The sequence below is a fragment of the Rhopalosiphum maidis genome, chromosome 3 (assembly GCF_003676215.2).
Source record: "Rhopalosiphum maidis isolate BTI-1 chromosome 3, ASM367621v3, whole genome shotgun sequence".
In the NCBI taxonomy this organism is placed as follows: Eukaryota; Metazoa; Arthropoda; class Insecta; order Hemiptera; family Aphididae; genus Rhopalosiphum; species Rhopalosiphum maidis.
In genome coordinates this window covers 39,503,246-39,525,872 of record NC_040879.1, presented here as the reverse complement: position 1 = coordinate 39,525,872, position 22,627 = coordinate 39,503,246, and the positions used below count along the sequence as shown (strand labels likewise).

The 22,627-nt window shown below is 26.6% G+C and overlaps 1 protein-coding gene and 2 pseudogenes across 1 annotated transcript; 2 read left to right on the top strand and 1 right to left on the bottom strand.

Annotated features, from left to right (window-relative positions):
* The first annotated feature begins 912 nt into the window (after positions 1 to 912).
* Positions 913 to 15,189, top strand: LOC113555613 (annotated as a pseudogene).
* Positions 15,190 to 15,269: 80 nt separating this feature from the next.
* On the bottom strand, positions 15,270 to 19,094 carry LOC113555612 (annotated as a pseudogene).
* Positions 19,095 to 20,448: 1,354 nt separating this feature from the next.
* LOC113557922 lies at positions 20,449 to 20,752 on the top strand. Its single transcript, XM_026963459.1, is given in 3 exon segments — positions 20,449 to 20,668; positions 20,671 to 20,688; positions 20,691 to 20,752. Coding segments are annotated over 3 exon segments (300 nt in total).
* The last annotated feature ends 1,875 nt before the right edge of the window (positions 20,753 to 22,627 follow it).

The following is a 22,627-nucleotide window of genomic DNA, read 5'->3' as shown; positions in this document are numbered from 1 at the left end:
TTTAAAATACGGTTGAGAAAAGTAGTATAGTACCTATTAAAAAATTTAGAAAAACAAGAATTTTAATAAATGTATTATTGAATGGGAAAATTATGGAGATAATCATGATTATTGTATATATAGTAAATCATTCAGTGATGGGGAAGTTGTTTTTTTTTTGGTAATTAAATTATACTACGAATTATCTTTCAAAATTGTAATTAAATTACCTTAAATTACTTTGTTCCTATTTTTTGGTCAAGTTGCATTATTTACTTTTAAATTAAAAAAATAACTTTATACGTACCAACTAAAGTTAATTTCATGTTTTATTTTTATAAATATCACTGAAGCCTTTTCAATATACATACATTAACAAAGTAACAACAATCAACTATATGAAATTATATGATTTGTTTACTTCAAAATCAAAAAAAGACTATAATTGTTTAACACGTCATTATTATTATTTTTTTTTAATTTATTTTAAATAACAATAAGTTTTCCATTTACTAATTTAAATGTTTTACTTATTTGAAAAATACTACTTTTTTTGTCAGAAAATCGTGTTTATATATTATAATATATCTATACATAATATATTTTCAATTGGACGTATTAAAACAAAAAAAAGGTAACGAATAATTTTGTAATTTTACTACAAACAAATAATATAAATTCTTTGCAAATAATTTTTCCCACAATAACTTATAACTTGAGCTAGGTTACTTCCCAATACTGAAATCACCCTGTATATATATATATATATATATATATATGTACGTGTGTGTACGTCGAAATCGACACGCACATCCTGGTCGATTCGATCGTACTACGCGCACACCACATAATATTATATAGGTAGACACACACGCGAGCGTTCGTGTTTAAATATCAATCGTTAAACCTCTAACAAGCCGTCAGTTGTCTTCCGTCTCCCGACCGTTCCGTCTCGCGCGCGTATTTAGGTATTATACCTACAACACTCGTCGCACGTACGGGCCGTTGTCGCTGCCGCCAACACTCGCGTAATAACCGACCGATACCCGATAATATTATATATTATAATAAAAAATATCATTACAATATCATACGATATAGCAGTAAGTAAATATATATAACATCAGCGCAGTTCACCGCCCGCCGCAGTGATGCTGCACGGCCGTGCCGGACCTCCCCGCACCGCCCTGCAAAGACGACGGTAGAGCCACGCCGAAGACGACTCGTTTGCGTAACATAAAGGTACCTCCATATACATAATAATTGCATGTTGGGACGACGACGGCGACAATCCTATATAATAATATGTGGCGGCTACTGTTGACGGGAACGCTGCTGCAGTTGACCGGAACAGTCGTCCAGTGCAGGAACATCAATCTGATATTGCCCAGCGTTCCGGACGTCCTACACCCCCCGGTGCCGTCCTCCCAAGGTCCGTTTTTTATATTATTTTTTTTATTATTTGTGTTCATATTATGGTGTAGGTACTTTTTTTTTGTATAAAAATTATATTGTATTCCGGCTACCGACGAGAATCTCGATTCCGTTGTTCTGTGTTTACGGGTACTCCAAACTGCAATTTATTATTTATTTTAGGTTTATACCTATTTCATATTTTTTAATTATTGCGTACACACACGCGGTGAATATAGTATTGTTAAGTACTTGTTAATTAATTACAATAAATATATAGAATTTATGAATATAAAACTGTAAACAATTATAGCTGGTACAAATTTATTTACATTAACACAGAAAACTAATATATCATTTATTATTCGAATAAGTTAACAGCTAGAAATAGCACTTTTGTATTTTTTAGCGGCAGAAAAATTCATGGGAGTATACGAATCTATTTTATAGAATTATAGACTGGATAAGTTTCTGAAAGTTAATTTATTTCGTCCGGTATAGCCGATCGCCATAAGCGATAAACATTCAATGTTTTAAATTTGTAATACACTAATCAGATCTACAAAATTATACATATTGTGATTTTCCGGCATACTCGCGGTATATGTCGAAATAAATACTTAAATTGTTTGAAGTTGATAACCGAAAAGTACTCATAATTATTATACTTTCGTGTGTTGTGCACTGTACGAGCCGTTTGCGGTGCTAATCTAATGAAAATAGAATAAGTACACGTTGCATTTATTATTTCACTCACAACCCCTCGACTGCTGAGTACTCTAACGTGGAGGAGCCTATTACCATGAGTACACGACAGTGAACGATCACTATTAGTTTTTTTGTTTTGGTTTTTACTTTTTAATATAGAGGACAACATTAAATCAGGATTGTTAACTTAGTACAAGTATAATTCATCTATCATCCAATTTAAAGATTTTAAGTATAGGATAATTATTAGGATATAATATATTATCATAGGTTTTTTTGATATTGCAATTTTGGAATGAGTCATGAGCATTTAGAAATTGAAAAATTTTACATAGAAATCATTCGCTTAAAAATTAAAATATTGTATTAAACAAACATACAATATATTATGGTATTCGAACCTCTAAATATTTTTTTTAATCCCATTTAACTCTAAAATCAAAGCTAACAACATAAATTTGGTAACGCTGATCTACGTTATATGTACCTACATTATGACCAAGGAACGGATTTTATTGTAATAAAAAAATCAATATATGTATCAATTTTTCTTAAAATATGGAATAAAAAATTCAAAATATGTAAATATTGGAAAAATGTATCTATTAGTAATGAAAATTATAAAAAAAATTAATATTTTATAATTATAAATATTAAATAAAAGTAACACAAATGATGTTGGTATATAAAAATATGAATATTATTCCGAAACAAAGCAATAAAAAACAACATGTTGTTATAGGTTTGCTAATAAAAAAATTGGACGGTTTGGAATACTTTTGTATTAACTAAAATACCGTTTCACATAACAGATGTGATAGGGGCATAATTCTTATTCTTCTTATTCACTACTCGTATAACAGAAGGAGTGTATTCAATTTCCAGAGATCCTTGGTGAATTTTTCCTATTAAAATATCTCTATCAAAAATTACATATCTTGTTGTTTTAGACGAAGCAGATGATGTTAAAGATCGTCAAAAATCAATAAAAAAATCAAAAGTATGTATTTACAATAAAATTCGTTCCCTAATTATGACATATTACGATTTTAAGGCAAAGACCAAAATATTATATGGGTGTGAGTATGTGACGTCCTCTCAAAATTCTGTTAATCAAATTATTGTTGTTCAAATGATGTTTTTACCTAAATTAAAGTATGTTAACAAGAAATTGATAGATCTCTCGTAGGATATAATTATTAGCTTAAAAGTAATCAAAAAATTTTAAAATATTTGTCCAATTTAAGAATTTAAGTTATAGGTTAAATTTGTGGAAGTATTGCATTTAAAATATGTATATGTACCTAAATATAATTATAACATAATATATATATATATATATATATATATGTATATTGTACTTATGTAAAGTATAACCTGTATTACGGACCTGAATATTTTGCTGATAATATCATTACTAAATTACTATAAATATTATAATTATTATAAAGTGTTAAGTGTGTGTATTTTATATTTATGAATTCAACGTTTTTAGGGAAATGAGGTTTCGCGTTTTTCACACATCATTCTAGAAACCGTTTGATATTTTTTTATTATATTTTATAGGTATTACCTTTATACAGTTTTGCCGACTTTCCATAAAACTCTTCCCACCAAAGAAATGTTTGTACTAAATTTATAAAATAATTTTTAACTAGTGGACAAGGTACAAAAAAAAAGCCGTCAAGTAGGTAACAGTTCTGTTATACAGTAGGTGTCGAGTGTACTTCGTCGCCATTGAGTAGATAGGTCAATGTAACGAATATCTTCAATTTCAATTCAATAATAACTAATAAGTCAGGTTGTATGCGATCAAGTCTGTTTCGGAGACGTTCTAACTTTTTGGTTACAATTTTAACAAATGTTCGTATTTTTTATTTCCCGATTGTTTTAAAAAGTTGAGAAATTTCTGTTTAAAATAACGATCTATTTTTTTTTTTTATCAGAAACCTCTATTGAGTCTGTCGAAGTTGATTATTGGAGCATATTTCTACTAGAAAAAGTGTTTTCACACTATCAATGTAAAATCAATACATTCGATCGTTATTCCACTCAGGAACCAGTATAAAATATATAGAAATGTACGCAAATATTGCGTGTATTCAGGTTCACTGATGATTTATATTGTGTCGTCTACATGTTATTGTTTAGGTATGTTTTTGGCGTAACACTTTTTTCCGTTTATTCCGGCTAATAAATTATGGAGAAAAAAAGCATTTGAACGCGAGTCCGAAGAATGTAAGCCGGCCGATTGCGTTTTATAACTATAAGTACGAGTCATTAGAATATGCGTCTAATGAAGTTATGAATCGCGATTATTTGTGTAATATATGGTTATTATCATAATTTATATTTTATATTAAACTCGGAGAAAGTGCATTTAGCAAATTATAACAAGAGTTGTGCGACACAAGTCGAGGGAAAGGTGGTTTCGAGGACGTACGTGTGTATTTATATGCATCTATATATAGTATATAAGTCTGCAAATTTTTGAAATATGCCAAAAGTGTATAATCTATAATGTATGCATAATATATATGTCGCACTACCTTAGTTGTATAGTAGTTGTGTAGTGACGTGTTTGCCGCGGTACGAAATCGTATTTCGATAGAACTCGCGCGTATCTACATCAACAACGTATATATTATTATTATATAGACCGTGTGTACTTACACTAAACACTGTACCCACATAATAACATAATAACTATCTTAAATATTGATACATTAGGAAAGTTTTTGCAGAGGGAAAATCACCTTTAAATTAATTTAATTATTCTCTCTGCCCCATGATCTGCAGTTCTAAAATTTGAAAAATAATTAAAAACTTCTTTTTATTCAATTTGTTTACCTACTATTGTCACTACGAACTTTTTATTTGTTCTTAAGAGAATTTCATTTTCATTTTTATCTTTTACGTATATCACAATAGTGAAAAAAATTGAAATTTGAAATTTTACTTTTGATTTTTGTAATATAAGTATGTTTTGAATTGTTACATACCTAATTAGTGCTTAAGTATTAAATTTTTAACCACGTTTTTGTTATGTGCGATGTGAAACTTGTAACAATTTTAATATATTCAAGCACCTGTACGTGTATATCTACTTAAAAAATAACACTTTTAGTTCGGACTATCATATTTTTAAGAAATTATTTTGTATTAATGAGCGAGTAAGAGGCTTGGATCAATTGGATCAATTAATAAAAATTTACAATGTTAGCTTAAAAAAATAATATTATGTAGGTACATACAAAAATCTATAAATAGATTCGTACAGTAAAACCTGGTTAACGCGTATTTACGTACAAGAACAATAATATTTAAAACAAAATAATTATAATAATACACTATGACTAAATGCGGCTTGATTTTAAAAAATAAATTATTATTTTGAAATCAATTACAAATCTTATAGACATAATAATGTATGCGTAATGCATTTGATTATGCGTTTTAGTAAATAATGCAATTTAAATTATCAAAACAAAACATTTATGAAGGTATAGGTTAGGTTAACATTTTTATTAGTATTCGTCACTTCGTCGTGGTAGGTATATCTTAATGGAAATTAAATGATTATTCTCAAAAAAAAAAAAGGAATTTGGACCCAATTGAAATATATACATCGTGTAGTTAAAAAAAAATCTGCAGAGTTGCTCTTCTGTACTGTTCCTCACTATTGTATCCATAGGAAAAACAAATCTGAGCGAAATCGATGTACGGCGTCATTATCTATTTCTAAGGATAATACATTTTAATAATTTCGGTGATTTGTTATTCAATTAGTAACACTAGGAAGGTTGAACCAACTTTTGCCAAAAAATCGCATAATATATATATAGGTATTAGGTATTACCTATGTATATAATAATATATCAGTTATCAGTATGGTAACCAGTCCACGTAGTTCGTTTGATGAGCTACATAACTAAACGTTCTTTATAATATATTGTGTTATCATAATACGAAACTTACAGTCAATCCCATAACAACAAATGACAAAAAGTATCGCGAGCATTGCCCTAAAAAAAGTGTGACAACTCTAAAGAAAGTCAACTGACCGCGTTGCAAAAATGGTTAGGAATGTGATTATTGGAGATATATAATATGTACGCAGTCGAATGCATTAATATATAGCGTAGTTGTGGAAACGAGAACTGACAATTTGCAATTTATTACATTCTATAATTTATAAAATACCTACCATGTTTTAGTCTTTAAACGTAGGTTAATAAAATAATATCATAATAACTGCTGGCGGAAAAGTAAGGTTGATATACCAAGTAGCAGTATACCTACCCAGTGGTGCATTTAGGATCTTAGCGCTTAGTCCCATGGATATGGAGAATACAATTGTTGGTGGTCTATTGTATTTAATACTATTTCAATAATAAATGTATAAATTATAGTAAAATTGCATATATACAATATATGATATTATGTATATGGTTCCACAGTAACAAAGCATATTATATAGTATTAATAAATAATACTAACTTGATAAATTAAAAATATATCAAATGTATTATTATTTGTTATTTTAAGTAATGTATTCGTAATAGCTAGACATGCGTAAATATCAATAACATATAGCAGGGATGGGTAACTGATAGTTATTAGATGGCCAATTTTTAGAAAATTAAAATTTAGCGGGCCAGAGTAGAGGGCAAAATTAAAGGTCATTCAAAATATGTATTTTAATTTAGCATAGACCTAGCATTGAGTATAGACGATTGACTTTGAAATTGTGTGATGTAATTTGAAAATATAGCGTGGGCCAGATAAAAAAGGTCCGAGAGCCGCCAGTTGATCATCCCTGACACTTAGGATTATTTAAAAAAAAGTCTTTGGGATATCCCCGTAAATATGCTTCTGCTTTTTCAGTATGCAGTATTTAATTTAATGGTATAAAGTAGAGCAGATAATGGTTAGATTGTGTTAAGAGATGATTCGCAGTGACTGTTCGATGTGTATCGTAAAGGTCTAAGGAAGCTGCAGGTCGGAAAGTGTGAGTAGATAATTATGTTTACTTTTGTAGTTTTATCCCAATAAATGGTGAATGAGCAAATTCTTTGATTAACATACAATAATAAAATATTACCATACTGCCTACCATAATGAAATTAAAAAAGAAAATTTAAAATATACTACACTGTTTAAAATATGATTATCAAATTTTAGATTCGGAGAATAATGTATTTGATTTAACAACTATGTAGGTATATGTTTTTTTCTCTCTATCATCACCTTTCGAAGCAATAAAAATTATGCTTATTGAAATATAATTTTCATGCATAAAATAATTATTTCTTATCAATGATAAAGGTATTTGAAATTTTCACCAAATGTTTATGTTATTATTTTTTTACTAAAGATGTCAAGTTTTGAAATTTGAATTTTTGAGATATTTTTGAAATGCATATAATTAATTTAAAATTTAAAAACAACCTTATTAGCTCATTAATATTATACATGTATTATATACAAAATTTTTAAATTAAATTAAAAAAAATAATTTATATTGATTTGACTTTATTCAAATCAAAAATATCACGTCAAATATCAATCGTAAATCCACAAAATATATTTGAAAATAAATAATTATTAAAATATTGTTCCAAAATGGAAATGTCTTATTAACACCACCACATCATCAAAATATAATAAAGATATATACACAGTGTTTTTTATTCCTAGTTATCTAATTTAAAATTTTAGTGCAAAATTTGATACCTATTTGAACGAAAAATAACCATTTTAGTTATTTTGTTATAACTTAAAAAATAATATTCGTGGGTAATTGAAACTTTGAACGAATATTATTATAATTTAAGTACACAGTGATATATCAAATGTAAAGATTTCGGTAAAAATTAATCATACCTACCGGCGTATAGCATTATATATCAATACAAACCATCTTAATTTAAAATCGTATTTAAAAAAAAATTATTTATAGGTAGGTATCATAGAATTCAAATTAAACATATATATTACGATGTCTTACTCCTCAATAATTAGGTACACTCGATATCCGCTGTACAACAGGGTGGTTGCCTTATTCCCCCTTTTTATTCATATGAATTATATTATAAACCGATATGGCTATATGTATATTGTATATATAATGTATTTACTATAAAGTCAATAGTCATATATTATATGACCAAGGTTCACTACAAGTCTACTGCAAACATTCAAGAAATATATAGACAAATAGCAAATGTATCAAATTGAATGTACGTTAAGATTTTCGTATTTGATTTGAATAATGTCTGGGTGAAAAATTAGAAACTTCAACCAACGGCATAATTTTAAGATAATGATGGTGGACAAATTCCATTGTAGGACATTTTTCATAAAAAAATCACAATGTGCAATATTTTGAGAAACTAATTATGTTGTTTAAAATGTTAGTAGTTTGTTGCTAGTGTTGCTATTTATATAGCAATATAATTTGGTCCCGGCGGTAAAAGACCCAAGTACCACGCTAATACCAGCACTAATTATAAAGTTGTTCGTTATTAGTCTGTAGCATATATATCTAGTTTATTATTTATATGCTTACGTCCTATATTATGTATGTAAAGATCTTCGAGTTGTTTTGTATATTAAACCAATTTTATGTCTCAAGTGTATTATCGGACTTTTAAAATATTAATATTTCAATTTATACATACACCACCTATCTATATTTTTATGTTAGATATATGAAAAAAAATGTATTGACAGTTTTTTTTCATTTCTATAAAATATATAAATAATGTTAGTTCTCAATGTTCTTATCATATTCATTATTCTAGTTAATCTTATTTACTATAAAGACAATGTTAAAACAGTGAGAAATAATTCAGTCTTTAATTATGACGTACTTACATTATGTATTTTGATATTGTTTAATACTTTAAATTATAATATTATAAATAATTAAGAAAATTAAAAATAATTAATATTTATTATGCAGTATATACCTAAAACGTAGTATTATGATTTTGGATATCTATTTTCGACTAAAATCAATTTATTGAACAAAATATTTAAGACTTAAGTTCATTATAGTTCTTCGCAGGCGATTGTAAATTTCACCGATTTATAGGTAGTTGATTTTTGGGTTGAATTTAAAACATGTAAATTCACCGGTACGAATTTTTAACCTGAAATATTTACTATTCTCATTTGTTGTAAATAATAGTAATTTTCATTTTTTTTTTTAACTTAAAATAATTTTTATTTTAGATGGTTTAACAAATTGTTGAAGCATATTTCATTAATAGATTTTTGATTCTTTATAATTTCAACATTGTGACCATTGTGTCTTTGATATTTTACTAATTATTTAACTGAATACTATTACTCACGTAATCACGTGCGAGGCATCAACTTTGGAAAATTTGTTAATAGATTTTCATAAATATGTAATGGTTTCATTTTCGCATTAATTTTAATTTTTATACTTCCAAGTCTATAGGATCGGGAGAATAACAATGTAAATTTAGAAAAACGTTTGAATTTTTGCATCACACTTGTTAATACACGGATACAATAAACTCCGTGTTTGTCGTTAGTTTCAAATAAAATAGCTTTTTTTTTTATGTAAAAAATTATTTATACTTACTAACATTTATCTATCGATGCTAGGTACAATATAAATATTCACATTCAAATAAAAAATAACTTTAGTAAATCGTTACTGCGAAAATATGACGTATAAAATGTTAACAAATCTACACACCAGTCCATCACTTACCTATATTGAACAGTCGATAAAAATTAAACACAGTATGTACCGACTACAATATATTTACATAGTACATACGGACTACAGCTAAAAAAAATACTAGATAAAGTATAATCGAAAATCTAACATTTACTTGTATACTACCTCAGCTACTATCATTTGTAATAAGTAAAGTATGTCTTTTAATTTCGATTACATATTATCTGAATTTTATTTTACTTAAATCAAAAAAACTACTCGGCCACTAAACATTTTGACTAAATTAATAAAATACCTATGTTTTTTGATTAAAAAATGACATTTTGTCGATCATTAACCGAGATCAAATGACTCGCGCTGGTTCGTATATCCTATGCGTATCCGTGTATTTTAAATTAATATAAATTTATTATGATAACCTAAACGCCCTAAACCTATAAGTTAAGTACCAAAGTACCTATATGATTTTCAATTTTTCAAGTTAGAATTCTAATACAAAAAAAATTGGATAAAACAAAATGTTATATGCAAGTATCCAGATTATTTATCTCGGGGCCATGTTTGTGTTGTGGTGAGGTCAGAAAGCGACTTGACCCTCCCCTTCACTAATGGATATGCCACTGAATGACATAATCCAATACCTATAAGAATAGATGGCACATAGGGGTTGTACTTGCACCCCCTAGCCTTTCAAAAAACAAAAAAAATTGAATATTGAAAATATTTAATTTTGCATAATTACCTATCTATATTGTATCTATTATAATACTAATTTTACATATCTTTCTAATCGTGACCACTATGCCTGAATTACTTTATAGCCGCTAAAAAAAAATAATTTAAAAATAATTTGAAAAAATATTTCTGTGAGTATATAAATTCGTATAGTGCATCCATCCATAGTATATACAGTAAATAATCTCATGTGTACTATATAAAATCAATACTATAAATTCCAGTCGAATAGTTATAACTTATAAGTGTATAATATAATACATTTTGTCAAATTTCTCGTTTTAAGGGGGTTGGAAGCGATGATTTTCTGTCTTTGTCTTACACACGTGGAACATAGGGAAAATAGCATATGCGCCTGACTAAAATTAGGGTACTTCTAGTTGTTCGATTTAAAATATGTAAAGATGACTGAATTGGTATACAAGTTTACTTTGTATCGGTCAAAGCATATTTTTAATATTTTTAATATATTTAATAATAAAAATTGACAAATTTATAAAATTTAAAATATTTATTTTAAATAATAAAACAATCGAAAAAGTAGTTCGACCGATGCAAAGTAAACTTGTATATCAATTAAAACATCATTACATATTTTAAATCAAACAACTAGAAGTACCTTAATTTTTGTCAGGCGTATATCTATGTTCCACGTGTGTTAGACAAAGACAGAAAGTCACCGCTTCCAATCCCCTTAACTTAAATAATTTAAATATTATTTAGAAATCAGCGTATACTATGCACGATGCATCCCTCTGACAAAATTCTTGATGGCGCCTATGCCTATAGGCAATAATGATTTAATAAAGAATTACAATATTATGTAAAATAGTATAATACCTTACGTAAACGTGTTTTCAAAATTATTATTTACAGCCGGATACATAAAAGGAGATGTGGATGATCTCATGTCCGTGGAAGACATCGATCCAGAGGTCAGACCGGGCTTGTTTCAAGGCGACATGGCTATGAATAACGAGGTAAGCACACTGCATTATTGTCGGTCAGGTCCACTTCAGTGTCGGATGCAGTTTTTCTAGATCTTATTACGTTTAATGTTTATGCACCTTGAACTTGAATTTATAGATTTTCGATTATTGGCGGGTCGGCCTGCGATGGGACATTTTCCCGGAGAAACTTTGGCTTAACCGCACCGTGCCATATTTGATAAGTCCGCTTTATGGTATGCATGCTATTATTTCAATAACCAAATTATTTTTATATAATATAATACAAAATTATGTTTGAAAGATATATCGAACTGACGTGTGCTTGGTATAATTACACGATCAATAGACACCGTTTTTATTATTATATCAGGATAATATTCTTTTGTTTTTCTGTTCCAGAAACCGAACACCGAATTCTGATATACCAAGCCATCAGGACAATCAATTTTATGACTTGCGTTAAATTTGTACCATGGACCGGCAAAGAAAAGGATTATTTACTAATATGGCCGGTGAAATATCCTTCTGGGTGATTATATATAATATATAATACGTTATACAAAGTTGTATGCGAGCTGTTCTACGAATAATAATATAATATACCTTCCTTATATCTAATTATTTAAAGTAACTCACATAAATGGAGTGGCGATCGATAAAGCTTGATAAATTAGTAGGAATTACCAACAGTTAGGTTAACACAGCGAAAATTGACGCCATTTTTATAATTTTAAATTTATTTACCTATATATTTTTTAAATTTATTTTTCGAGTTTATGGGGTTTTACTCTCTTTACTTCTTTATATTTTACACTAAATATTTTTACGTACGACGGTGAATAATACTTTCACACACATTTTATCGTATATAAATATATAATAAATGTAATATATATAGGTATGATTCGACTTCGATCGTATAAAATCAACAAATATGAAATACTAGGCTATATATATAGGTTAAAAGGTATAGCTTAGTTTTTATGTAGGTATATCTCAGTTCGCTGGCAAGTCGACATCGACGCAATAACTTATTCGGGAACTAATTTCAAATTTTAGTTGCCAGTTGGTATATTTTGAGTGTAGTTAAAATACTATATTCTTTTTGAAGAATACTTTAAAATTACTTTCTTTTTTTGTTATCAATAAAACAATAACTGAAATTTTTGAAAAATTGGTCGAGTAGTTTTTCAGTACTACCTATATAAGTGAAAACTCTACAAACATAGATACATTTTAATATATAATGTATATATTATCTATATAGATCTTTTATTTTTGTATCCAACGGCAACTTTATATTAATTAACAAACATATTTACTTTCATGAATCAACCCCCGAGACTCTGAGGATTAGTATGTCAAATTTGGGGCTAATTGGTTTTATAGTTTCCAATAATACCAAATACTTATAAATGCACAATCAATTTAGGTTTCTAAACATTAGTTTAAAACACCTTATATCCCCGTTGTGGTCGTCCGTTAGTAAGGCAGTAGGTAGATAGTTACGAATTCTATTGATTGTATTAAGGCATTAAATTATTAAATTATGATTGTTGATATTAAGATAGGTAATTATAATTATACTCTTAAAGTAACTACATATTATAATAAAAGGTCCCACAGAAATACGTATTAAGGACTGTGGTTTGCACGATCAACAAGAAAAATATTGAACGTTTGACGTCACTACATGTTTACATCGGAACAAAATGTCACTGAATTTTTTTTTTAATAGAAAGTGTATAATATAGCATTTGTTTGTCTTTTATTCTACAATAAGTTGAGAAACCGAAAATTGAAGGGATTGAGCTTTTTTAACTTTTTTATACAATGTATAGGTAGGTACTAAAATTATTAAATTATTGACTTATAACTAAGGTTTTTATGTTAAAAAATAATACAAAAAATAAATAAAATAAAGTATAAAAATTGTACTCGGCAATCATAAAATAATAATTTAAAGACATAATCTACTAAAATATTAAATTTATTTAAAAAAAACCCGATTTTTGTTCAATTAACATAGGTATTTTAACATTACAGATGTTGGTCGTATGTGGGCCGTTACGGAGGACCGCAAGTTGTGTCTTTGCAGCCACCAGACGACACTGGAGCCAATTGCTTAGGTACCGACGGACGACCTATTCATGAATTATTACACGCTTTAGGTGTTTTTCACGAACAATCCAGATCGGATCGTGATAAATTTGTTAAGATAAATTTTGAAAACGTTATACCACGTACGTAATTAAAAAGTATTATTAATTTGGTAACGTTGGACCCTTATAGGTACATGATAATGTAATTATTGTTTTAGAATATCGTTCTAATTTTGATAAACAAAGTTTGAAAAACACTACATATCAGTTTGAATATGATTACGACAGTGTCATGCACTATGGCAAAAACTTTTTCAGGTAAGTTGATACATCACTTTAAATGTTAGTGTCTATAGCTAAGTTATATAGACAATTTATTTATTGATATGATTAAAATTTAAAAGATCGATCATGGACCATGTGTCACTAAATCATTTTAATGAGATGATTAGCTTACTATTAAATATTTATTTATTCATTCAATGTTTAGCGACTGTTAGTGGATCCAACATAATATGTATATTATAAATTATAATACAAGTATAAATACAATATAGGTCATTTTATTCTGATCTCGGAAATCGCAACCTATGTTTACCTACTATTTATTTATAGAGAATAAACAAGACAATACTGAGTTTATAATGAAAATCGTCTATATTTGTTAAGTTTAAGATTTATTAGATTGTTAAAAATTTGGTATAAATTTTACAAAATATTTTTTGTTGTTAATTTAGCATTATTAAATCTTAAAACAATATTATAGGTCATGCAAATTCATATACAATTTATAACAACTATGCAAAACTAACTAGTTCCGAGTCCTTAGTAATTATTTATCACGAAATTTATAAAATATTTAAGTATAGACTATGGCCAATTCTGCAATTTATTATTCAGTAAATACTTAGAAGTTATCAAACTATTCAAGAATTATGTTTAATTATTTTTCTAATAAAATATTAAATTTATAAGTAGGTATCATCAAGCAGTGTACTAACTTACCATCTACAATAAAAAGTTATTTTACAAATATTTTTTGAACACTGAAAAAACCAAAATTGTTATACTACAACAATATTTTTAAATTATAAATTACAAAGATCAAATATTGTTCTTAGTAATATATAATATTAAATATATAAATTGAAATATTTTAATACATAGATAGAGTATTTAATAATAATATTTTTCGGTAACAAAATTACAGAAAAATGTTAATAACATTATAATTTATAATAGTAATTTTTTTATAGTATTAATTTTAACGGGTGGGGAAACCACTTTTACTAGTTGAATTATTATTTTACATATAATTTAATCAAATACATCAAAGTAATAACACAATTTTTTTTCTGCAGTATTGGCAAAGGAAAGCAAACCATTGTACCAAAGTTTGAAGGCAAAACAATTGGTCAAAGAAAATGATGAGCAAAACAGACTGCTTGAAAATAAACGATTTGTATGGATGTCTAGGGACTCCACCAAATTACAACTATAAATACTATACATTATGTAATTATATGGGTCTTTAAGTCTTTAATTGGCAATTGTATTTAGAAACCAAACAAATAAACGTTAAAAAAAAATCAGTTACTTGGTAATTTATTTTCAAACTATATTTCTAAAAAAAAGGTAATCAAAGTACTTTATAGCTATTAACTAAAAATTGTTGACTAAAGATTGAAGTAACTTAAGGGTTTGTTCATAAAAGTTAGATGTAACGCAGTTTGTAAAACCAGCTTTTATCAATGATGGAGACAGTCCTTTAAAAAGACCATTAAAAGATTCTTCTTTAATTGTCACATAGATACAATCCAATAATCCATTGCACATAAATTTCTAAAAAAAAGATTGATATACAATTGAACGAGTATTAATCGTAGTGCAAAATGTACACTGTAAAAACATAGTGTCAGGTGACTATACAAGATATGGGGGCAGTGAAATTGCCACATTTAAGTATAAGAGTGCATGATAAAATAATAATATACAAATAGTTTACCTTGCCAAAATCTTCCCTAGAATGAACAAAATCTTGTAATTGTAGCCGTTTTTTTATTACGTCTAGTGGGTACACAATTGTTTTTGCTGATACACCCGCTAAAATCCAGAACTGAATTGTTTAACACTATTTATGCGGTCATCATGAACAGCTATTTGGAAAATAAATAAAGTTAAAAACATACATTGTTGTAATTAACACAATAAGTATTGATAAAATTACATACTTGTATTAGTACTAGTATTAGTAGAAGACAACTTTGAAAATGTGTTATAAAACATGAACAAGAATCCGCCTTGTAATGCATTTTGCATTATAGTAGGAAAAATCCTCTGTAGCATGCAGATACACCTTCCATCCTAAACATAGATATGGCCACACTTCTCATATTTGCATAGACCTACAACAAATATATTAAATATATTATTTGTTTCATAATTGTCTCCTTCTTTAAAAAACATATTATTATTTATATAGTCGTGCATTATATAGTAAACACATTATTAAGTCCATACAGGCTACATCAAAACATGGTCAAAATCATAATATGTTAAGCTAAATACACATTGTTTTAATATTATATATTTAAGAGATTGAACTTTTTTTTTAAATTTTCATTAAATCTAATTTTTTGTTTAAGAAATCTTATCTTTTAGTAATACAGAGTATGGAAAAACATCCTTAGTTTCTGTATGGCAATAAGACAATTATTCAAAATCATAGAATGATGGTAATTAATGTGTATGTAAGACGGGAAATTTAAGTTATGAGTTAATTTAAGTGGGGTTTCAGTTATAAACATATTGTGAATAAATCAGCAATGTGTGTTTGCTGTAGAAACTTATTAAATTCAATGTTTCAAGGGTGCTTGATTTCCATAAAAGATGATAATCCATGGTCTGTGCATTTTATAGATTTAATATCATGCAACTTTTTTCTTTGGGGTTATGCCAAATTTCAAGTTCATAAATATCACCCAAGGAATCTGGAAGCTTTGAAGGAAGCAATTATTACAGTCTATTCATTGAATACCTCAAAAAAATGATTGAGAAAGTTGTACAAAACTTTTAATCTTGCTCGGAGTATTGTATCACCAATAGAGGGCAGCAATTGATCAAATTTTATTTAAAATTACATAAATTAAAGTTTCCAATATTACACAATAAATACCTATGAAAAAAAAATTGATCACTAAATTGTTATTTTTTTATTTGCCTTCAAAACTAGGAAGAGCATTTTTCCACACCCTATATAATATATATTACCTGATTAGATTTTTGAGCAACTAGTCGAGTGCGCACAACATCGAATGGATATGACATCAAAGTAGCAGAAGTGGCGGATGTAACCCCACAGAGAAAATGAACACTAGAGGTCTGATTTAATTCTTTTTCTGTTGTTGATAGTAATGCCAGAGTTTTTTGAAAGACTAGAAACTAAAACCATTGTTTAAATATACCATGTACAATGAACTATAATTGAATAGGTACTAAAGATATAACTTTTGGTAATATTATACTATACTTATAATCAACTATAATACATGTAACAAATTACAAATTCATGATTTAAAAAAATAGATTATACAATTGTTTAAGTACAATAAATTGATAACATTTCACTTGTGTTAACTTACATAATAAATAATTATCATATTCAAATTTATTTGAATTTAAAGTTTTGTACCATGAATTATAGTAATATTTTATATTTTTTAAAACAGTTTTTAAGTTTACATTTTTCAAATGTATTAATTTTGTGTACAACAAAATTATCTAGTGATAAAATATGGTATGAAGATATAGGTAAAGGAATTCTTTTGTAGTTTTTGATTTTGTAAGAATAAATATTTAAAAATTAAATTAAAAATGGTTTGTTGTAAAATTATACATTTAAAAATAATCTTTTATGAGTATTGACATAAAAAATTAATAAATAAAATGAAACTATAAAAAAAATATTTATTGTTATTTAAGAATTTTAAATAATAATATTAAAACTGTTTTGTGTTGCATGCATAATTTTAAAATTTAAAGTATATTAATTCTAGTATCTATTACTCGGTATTTTGCTGTATATTACAGTAAATATAAACAATCATTTGTAACAAAAGCAACGAACTTAATACAAAAAAAGAAAAGTTGAATAAAGATTGAACTTTATACATGAAAACAATTAATAATTACTTGTGTTAATCCATAAGTAGTTGATAGGAACTGTCCAGGTAAAAGACCTTTCCATAATGCCTTAAAACCTTCTTCTTTGTATATAAGACTAATTGATTGGTGAATAGATTTGTACTTAGAGTTATTTGAATTTTTTGATAATGGCTCAACTTGCAACTAAAAATAAAATGTACAAATTATAAAACTAAAAATTATCAAAACAAAACTTGATCATGATTAAAGTCAAACTATGACTAAAATATACTCATATTTATTAGATAGGTACTCTTAATTTAAAATAATTATTGTTAGTTAACTCTTTATTTTTCATAAGACTCTAGGAATCTTATACAACATAATAATTAAAGATACTCTCAGAGAAATAACTTAATTTACCTGAAATCGTATTTTGAGCACATCAAGTGGTTGACAAACCAAACGAGTAAAAGCTCCACTGCACGCACCAGCCGTGCTATGTAATAACCATGTCTTATCTTTTACAGTATTGCTAATATTTAACGACATCAATGAAATCCTTTAGTTCACAGCTAAAAGTAATAATTTTTAAAACATGTATATTATTAAAAAACAATGAGTAAAATATTATAAAAAGTACATGTACATAAATTATAATGAAATTATACTCTTTTGCTTTAATATTTAGTATCCCAAGTGGCAATCAAATACACATTGGTAATACGAAGTAAAACAAACACATAAAAATGAAGGCAGTGAGAATTGACAATGGTTTCAGTATTTCAGTAGGTCTGAGTAATGGGCACGTTCTTTAAGACCAGAAAACATTTAAGTGCCATTTCTGCCAATAAGATATATGGACAGATCATCATCGAGCATTGACTAGTCCATTATACTAACTAAATAAGTAGGTGCTTATCCGATTCACACAGCTCAAAGCTCTGAAACGCACATAAGTTGCAATCTACTGCTATTTGAAAAAATATATCAAACAACGATAATGTGGTTGCCACAACATGAATGCAGTAATTTTTTTTATCGACAATCATGTTTTCTAGACAAAACGTACGAAGGTACACGGCGACGGCCGACGACGATCAACAACAATAAATGCAGGGCGATGGATATATGTTTGTCAAACCACCACCGAATACGAGTGGACGCATATCGTGCAGAGATGACATAAGTCACGGTAAGAATAATATGATAAATAATAATAAAGAAATAGAAAAAAATTCTCAGAAGCTTACGATTAACAGGACACCGCTTTTTGTGGATCGATCGCATATTCTCATTGATAGTAAGACCTCCGACGAATGATAAGGAAGCATCCTTATCAGACAATTCATATAGATGACTGTGAAAATAGCGCCATAGCGATGCTCCGAAATAAAATACTATATCAACATAATATTTATTATCTGTGGTAGTAAATTTGCCGCTTATCACTTTTGATAAAGCAATAATCACCAAACCGCGTTATGGTATTATCTTATTGTCCACATATTTTGTAGAGTAATCACATTAGTCTTGTAGTGTGGAACATCTTAAAAGCTTAGACTTGTATAAGTCTATGCTTAAAAAGGACCTAACTAAGTAACAATAGTAATAACTAATAAACATTTATTTTACATAATATTCATAATATCAATTTAAGAAATTCACTTTCAAGATGATAAATTAAAAATAATCATTATTTTTGTTATTTTACTATTAAATATTTATTAATTAATTATAAGTCAGAAATATTAATAAAAGTTATTCAATTATTTAATTTAAAGCATTTGTTATGCATATTATTTGACTAGGTAGGTATCTAATTTCAAAAATTATTAATAATATTAAATAACTATAATATACTCTATATAGCCATTACAATCATTAATTATTTTGCTCATATCAAAAAAGATAATCGTAATTGGAAATTAAATGAAAGTTAATTATGTAATTTCATAAAAATAATGATACAATAATTATACAAATGCAAAACATAAATTATTACTTACTGATATAATAATTTTTTTCTGTTTTAAAAACAAAATGTATCAATATAATATGAAATAAAGTTGTACTTTATCATCATAATATCTACAGAGTACAGGTAGGATCACAAAAAATCTTTGTTTTTTAGTAATATTAATTATTATTTATTTTTAATATTTTTAAATAGTTAATATGACAACGTAAGAGGAACATAATAATACATTTTTAGCTTTTTTGTCCGAACGAAATATTTTTATTGATATATATAGAAAAAAAATGTAAATTGACTCCAAAAAGTCAAAATATTTTGAAAATCATACTTAAACCCTATACTGTGTAGTATTGGTTATGTTACTTTTTGTAGTTAATCAATAGAACAAACTACATAAATAACAAATAATATATTATCATTTCTCTATAGGTTCTTTTAATATTATACACATACATCGCATCATACATGATGTATTTTTAAGTATACCATATTATTGTCCATTGACAATACAAAGCCAAATATAAAGTTTAGTTTACTTAGAAAATATGATAAACCAAAAGTAAGTTTATGTTGTAAATATAGATTCTTATATATTAATATTTAGAATGTAGGTATCTATGACTACTGCCTATCAACAATTGTATTTACATTATTATTTATCACAAACTATTAAAATTTTATTATACTATAAAAAATAAAAAGTTATAAGCTATTTATATTATGGATTCTCCTTTGAACATAGAATTAAACAGAATAATGCAAATTGTATTAGAAACAATTAGAATCAATCGATCAACAACAGTAGACGTATTATTAGATGCTTTAAAATTAAATTACCCAAACGTTAACACCATTCACTTGCAATACAAACTCAATAAAGTAATTCGTGAACTGAAAAATGAAAACGTAATTCATGAAATCAAACAAAAAATAGACTTTGGTCAAATGTTCATTGTTGGACTCAAATATGTTTTTGATTGATTTGAATATAATTCAGTGCCTGAAAGTACTTGATAACTTTTAAGTGAAATGTAGGTTATTAATAAATATTTTAATGGATTGAAGATAAATTTTTGATGGTAATAATTTTAAAATACACATAAAAAAATAATAACTTATAAATAATATAATATAACTTTAATTCATATTTAATAAGTAGGTAGTAGGTACCAAATATAGGTTATATTATAAGAGATAATGTAATACAAAAATAGAAGACAAAGAGCCGGAAATTTAGTAAGTAACAGGTATTTTTATAGGTCCTAATATCCTACCAAGCTTAAAATTAATCAAGAGCCAAGAGGCCTTTAAATTATTATGTGATTTTTAATCCTAATAAAATATATATCTAAAAAACATGGTGAACTTAATAAATAAGTATTTCTTATTTTTAAAACAAAAATTTGAAAATGCTTTTCATTTTTCTTTATTCCTACTTGACATTATAATATAATACATAAATATAAATATTCTAGAAAAAAACTACAAAACTATTGAAGTTAAAACATCTATAAATTAATATAAGAATGTAAAAATAAGGAAAAAATATCATACAATTGGTAAACAATTCAGACTTTCACTAAATTGAATTAGTTATTATTTTACCTTATAATGTACTTGAGGTCATTAGGATCTGAATTCATTGTATGTAATGCAATCAAAGCTCAGCTGGACTGACTGAGAGGATTTTGTTTTGAGTTTGAATAGTTTTAAATTTTTTAATGCCCAAAATTATGGGTATACTAAATTACCTTTAGTTAAAGAAACATAATTAATTGTATTAAACATTAATCAATTAATAAATTTTGGTAACTAAATACTTTGTAAACCAATGTAAATGTTTACAACATTTGAATTTAAATTTATTAGTTGAGGTAAAGCATTCAAAATATATTTCTTATCCAACCGGATATTGTTGGTAGTAAGTACTTATTAAAAAACGTATTTCACTAACTAATTTTCATAAATTTTTTAACTCTTTATACTAACTCTGTTGATGGAAATCCTATAATAATACATAACATATTTATTCCATGTATATTTGTAATATATTTTAATTATATTTAATATCTAAAAACATTTAATTATATTATTAATGTTAAGTTATTCTTTTGGATTTTGTATATTTTTTTAGTATGTGCTGAACTGTATTTAAAAACCAGTATTTAAATATTACAGATAATTAGCATTATAAACACATATTAAAATATATTTTGTATTATGTTTATGTATCAAATAAATAACAATTATTTGATAATTTAAATAAATGTAATAATAATTTGTTTATTCATAAATTATTAAAAAAAACATTATACATACCAAAAAAAAGTCTGAATTGAGCATACATTAAAATTTTTAATCAGCTTCTAGAAGATTGATGATTCATGCCATTCATGGTGTTCTATTAGTAGCCAAATTAAAAATACATATTAGATTACTCTGATTAATAAAATATTACCAAGATCAAAGAGAAACTTTGAATACCTATCTATTATTAATATAAACCTATATATACATAATACTGTATTATTTAACAAGTTTCAGATTATAATCACCAATATGGTATTATAATATTATACGTATACTAGTATTATTATGTTTTTATGTAGATTACAGTAATATTCTTATTAAATATATTAATAATTTGAAAGTTAAATATATTTATGCGACATAATATATTATGTAATAAGAATGCACATTTATTACATTATGTACAGACACAAAGACACAGGTATAAATAAATAATAATAATACAGTAGACGCCGCTTATAAGACTCACGGATGTAAGGTTTAGTCGCTTATTAGACTCAAAAATCGTCTGGAACGGTCCGGACGTATAAAATACATTAAAAAAAAATCGGTTATAAGACTCAAATTTCATAAAATAAATAGTAGAAAA